We start from the raw sequence: 4,776 nt of genomic DNA, 5'->3' as shown, positions 1-4,776 counted from the left end.
TCATCCAGAATACCATCTTCATGACCTGGAGGGGCCAGCCGGCAGCACCGATCGGCGTCTTGAAAGTCGAATCTGGCCCCTGGGCAACGGCGCCGCCATGGCGCCTCGTCTGCCAGCCAGATCTGGACGCGAGCAGCGCATGGGGCGCTTGTCCTGTCATTAGCGTTTTGATTTTCGGTTTGAGAATTTTTTCGCCTCAGGCTGAGATGGCTGAATTTCGGCCATTTTCAAAAATTTCGGCTGAAATTTGACTGACATTTGACTAAAGTTTGATGAAAAATTGCCAAATTTAACCAATTTCGGCCAAAGGATAAATTTCGCCCCAGGCCGAGATGGCCGAAATTCGGCCGAAATCTGTTTTTTCGGCCGAAATTCAAAACACAGCTGTCATGCGGACAGCCACCAACGGCCACAGAGCACCGCCCAAAGCCGCCGCCGTCGGTGAGAAGTCACAAGTACGTGCAAAGCAAGCCCTCAACCAAGCACACAGGTTGATTGATTTGTTGCCAAGCAATACATGCACGTCTAGAATCGATTCGATCTCTCCAGGTCTTCGTAGTCCCTGAAGAACAGCCATAAGCAGGGGCCCGCCGCCGCCGTCAGCCGCACGCCGGCGGCGTCCTCCGGCGACGGCGGAGGGAACGACGGGAGGAGAGGGAGTTAGGCGGGGCAATGCCGCCGCCGCCTGTGTCGCCCGGGATGAGCGACGCGGGGGCCAGAGCGTGATTTTTGGAGAGGTTTGTTACGGTTACAGAAGTCAAAAAAATTAAAGCTCACGAATGGTTTGCCCCCATCAGGAACTCAATGAGAGGGCGTTGAAGGCTCAAGAGCTGAAGCGGCAGCCTACTCTAGTTATAGGCCAACACACATCGCTCACACCAAGAGACATTAGCAGCCTAGTTTTAGGGTGCTTCGTGCGTAATTTGCCTCTCACCGTGAAGAAGTCACAACTACAACTCTTCTTTAGCAAGCATGACAACGTGTCTAGCGCCGAGTGATCTACTAGAAAAATACCAAGCGCTCACAAGGCAACATTATCGACGGCACATTCCAATAAGGAAGATGCTTTAGATGCTCTGAACACACTATTTTGGATGGATGTAGACTCGAGGTAAGCTTTGGTGGGAAGGTGGTGACGGCGGCCATCTCTTCCACCAAAGTAGCATAGCTACATACATATGGACTATATAGCTCGATCCTCTTTGTTATTCTAAATAGTGAACAAGTTTAATTTGTTATATCCCCCAAAACATGTCACAAATTCATCATGTACTTGATCAGGTGATCAGCAAATACAGACGATGAAAAGCCGGTACATTCCACCACTTCCTTGTCGTTGGGCAGTGTAGTAATTCAGTTTTTCCACATCAGTGGCCACCGGGACAAAACAACTTAATGTTTTCTATAATCAAGAAAATAATAATCTATAGTACTCAGAAGGAAAATGTTGCATCCATACTGCGGATTTTCTAGTAAACGCACCACTTTTTTTCACTTTATTGATTCATTCCCTGTGTGCCATGCCTTTGCCTGTGAAAATATCCATTCTATCTCATCTTGGACAAAAATCACCAAAACAGATCATTCTTTGCCGGTGACTAAGCGGTGACCAATTAATTCTTCACGAGTTCCTTATCTCCTTTGCCCAGCCATCGTCCTGCTCCTGGTCCTAGCCAAGAGAATTTGTGCATCTTGTTCCACGTTCATGTCGTCATGTCTAGAGGCAGGGACGAACTCAAAACTCTGTTCTTTGCCTTGAGAGCCTACAGAGGAAAAATTGGAAGATGATGAGCCACACCTTACAATAATTCAAGATGCCCAAAAGCCGACCGATGGAATAATGTGTATGCATGGCAGAGGTTTTGGTTTGCCTACCTCTTTGTCCCAGTTGGTGCGGATGGTAATGGCCAGCAGCAACAGCATCTGCACAACTACCCCGCAGATTATTCCCAACCACAGCCCCTGGAGCTCATACCATTACATTGGTTTTCAGAGGTTTCTACAGATGAGAATGAAATACAAGTGAAACAGCAACTTTCTGTATGCATGGTATGGGTGGTAAAATTAAATCAGTACCATTCCGCCAAGATGGAAGACAAAGGCAAAGCATAGCGCCGCTGGAATGCCGAAAAGGTAGTACGCACTGAGATTGACACAAGCTCCAATCCTTTGCAAGCCACATCCCCTGACAATACCTGGAATATATCAAGTGTATACCCCACGCTGCAATCAGTATCTTGAGAGTAATGTTCACCAAAATGCTACATATCGTTCATCGAAATGATATGAGACAAGATAGACGGGTGCATCTAAAAAAAAGATAGATAGACTAGAGTTGAAATTCAGGAAATAGTCCGGAAATACTTGGAATTTGAGTTATTTAGTGCATCCTCTACATTTACCTGAAAGAACACATTGCAGATTGTCGAAAATGATCGACATGGAAAGAAGCGGCATCGTTCTCGCAATGTACTCCACCACCTCCTTCTCGTTGCTGTATGCGTACCCCCATATATTGCGCACCGAGAGCATAAGAAGTCCTAAAACCACACCCGTCGCGAGGCCCAGAACCATGATCACACGAGTAGCCAGACGGGCAGCTTCAGGTCGCCCAGCACCAAGCTCGTTTGAAACACGGGTGCTACAATGACAAGATACACGATTTCATCGCCGCAATGACTCTATGATAAAGTTGCAATACAGGCATGGCAAAGTTGTTTAGTCGTACCTTATGGCTGCCCCAAGACCGAAGGGGATCATGATTGCTAATGAAACTGTGTTCAAGCTGCAAGCAGTTCCACATTTCCCATCAGAACAGAGCATACAGAATGAAATACTCCATGAAAAATGCAACTCACCAAATGGACAACACCGATGCCTCCAGCTTAGGATTTGGGAGAAGTCCGGAGAGAAGTACCAGCAGCTCAGACGACCACCACTCTAGACTGTGTACATGTAGGATCAGATTCAGTCGAAGATGGAGCGCGAAAAAAATGTACCTGCAAATCTGAGGGGCACAAACTAAAACTCACCAAACCATCAGCGCAGATAGCACGGCAAGCTTCATGAAGCTAAGGATGTTGCGAAACGCGTCCTTTGAGAGGCCTGTCCAGGTGCTCCTGCACGATGGAGAGACCCTGATGTAGAGAGCCAAGATTGACACATTGGCCAGGTACGAGATGCCATTGGCCATGGCAGCGCCCTTGTTGCCCAGCCCAAACCTGCACACCAGCAACCAGCACACAAGAACGTGGCTCAGCGCCGTGACGCCTGAACTCGCCATCACAGGGAGGACGATGTTCTGCGTCTGGAGGAACCGGACGTGGCACTCCAGCGGTCCGTAAACGAACAATGCCGGAATCATCCACCGGATGTAGCTCCCTGCCCCCATGGCAATCTCCCGGTCCTGGCCGAAGAGAAGGAGGATCTGCCCGGTGTACGCCCAGACCACCGCAACCACAACGCTCACCAGAGTGAGCACGAGGATTGCTCTCTGCTTGTAGATGCCGAGCAGATGGTACTGTCCTGCCCCGAAGGCTTGGCCACACAGTGTTTCCAAGCAGCTTGCCATGCCAGACTAAGATGATTACGAACAGATACAAGAGAAGATATTCAGGTTGATGTTAGTTGTTCATTCATGACGATCAAAATATGTAGGAGAGGTGATGAATTCACATAAAATATACCAACAAGCTGAAGCCGGTGACACCGGCAAAGGAGGTGGCGATGGAGGCACTCGAGAGAGAGAGCTCACCGAGATGGCCGACAAACATGACCGATATCATCTGCACGACATTCTGCAACAGGCATCCGGCGATGAGGGGCCCGGCGAGGCACAGCTGCTTCTTAACCTCAATCATCACCAAGCTCTCTTTTGGCCCTCCTGTCTCCTCAGTGCTGCTGTTGCCCCCAACAGGGGGCTCCTCCATGGCTGGCAACATGCTTGAAATCTCACGCCGTGGTTCCGAAGAAGGTGAGTGTTAACAGGTAAAGTGGGGTATATTTATCATGTTTGTGAAAGTATATACTAATACTTCGTCAGTAAACTAACATAAAAGCGTTTGGATCACAACATTAGTGAGTATTTAGATCACTACTAAATGCTCTTATATTACTAGTTTACACAGGGAGTATTAATCAACCTTATCAATGCTGCATAGACCCGCCACTCGAGGAAAAATTCAGTAAGGAAACCAAGAGGAAACAGACGCACTCGCTTGGCAGCCAAGAGGAGCGTGCCTCCGAACCAGTCAATTTCATCGTGCCTGGGTCAAGTGGACTGAAGAATCTCATCATCTCATGTGAGACCAAGGAGGCCAAGTTCAAGACATCTGACACAATAAACTATCTGACGAGCAAGATTGGATGGAATGCGTTAAGCACATGCTTGATCAGCCCGTTTGCACTATTATAGTCGAAAAGGCTCGAAAGTTAACGAAATCAATCACGGCCGGCGGCCGGAGCCACTCTCGTCCTCATTTGTCATATCTGAACCTCGGACGTGCTACGACCTACTTCATGACGCATATACAAACAAAAGGGAATTTCCTAAGATGCACTGCCACCAAGGTATCGGTTAACCACCCCGTGGTTTATTCATACCATGATTGTTTCTGCTTTAGGCAGCAGATTCTCATAGGAAAATTCAAAAGCTGAAACCCAATAGCTATTTGAAATCAGCTTTGCCAGTGAAGCTGAATCTAGATTTGGCCTATTTTCAGTGCAATTGACTGAAGCACGTCCAAGCGTCCACAAGTGATTCAGAGCCAATTGTAG

The 4,776-nt window shown here is 48.0% G+C and overlaps 1 protein-coding gene across 1 annotated transcript; it reads right to left on the bottom strand.

The window, feature by feature from the left end:
- Positions 1–1,521: 1,521 nt before the first annotated feature.
- Positions 1,522–3,929, bottom strand: LOC119297951 (protein DETOXIFICATION 16-like). The gene is made up of 8 exons (XM_037575522.1): positions 3,687–3,929; positions 3,033–3,577; positions 2,859–2,945; positions 2,729–2,785; positions 2,403–2,641; positions 2,077–2,195; positions 1,876–1,962; positions 1,522–1,763 (listed from the first exon to the last, which is right to left on the bottom strand). Exons 1-8 carry the CDS (start codon positions 3,927–3,929, stop codon positions 1,704–1,706), a joined length of 1,437 nt encoding a protein of 478 aa, XP_037431419.1. The 3' UTR covers positions 1,522–1,703.
- Between the last annotated feature and the right edge of the window lie 847 nt (positions 3,930–4,776).

Source organism: Triticum dicoccoides, chromosome 5A (genome assembly GCF_002162155.2).
Source record: "Triticum dicoccoides isolate Atlit2015 ecotype Zavitan chromosome 5A, WEW_v2.0, whole genome shotgun sequence".
NCBI classification, from domain to species: Eukaryota; Viridiplantae; Streptophyta; class Magnoliopsida; order Poales; family Poaceae; genus Triticum; species Triticum dicoccoides.
This window is presented reverse-complemented; position numbering and strand designations above follow the sequence as displayed.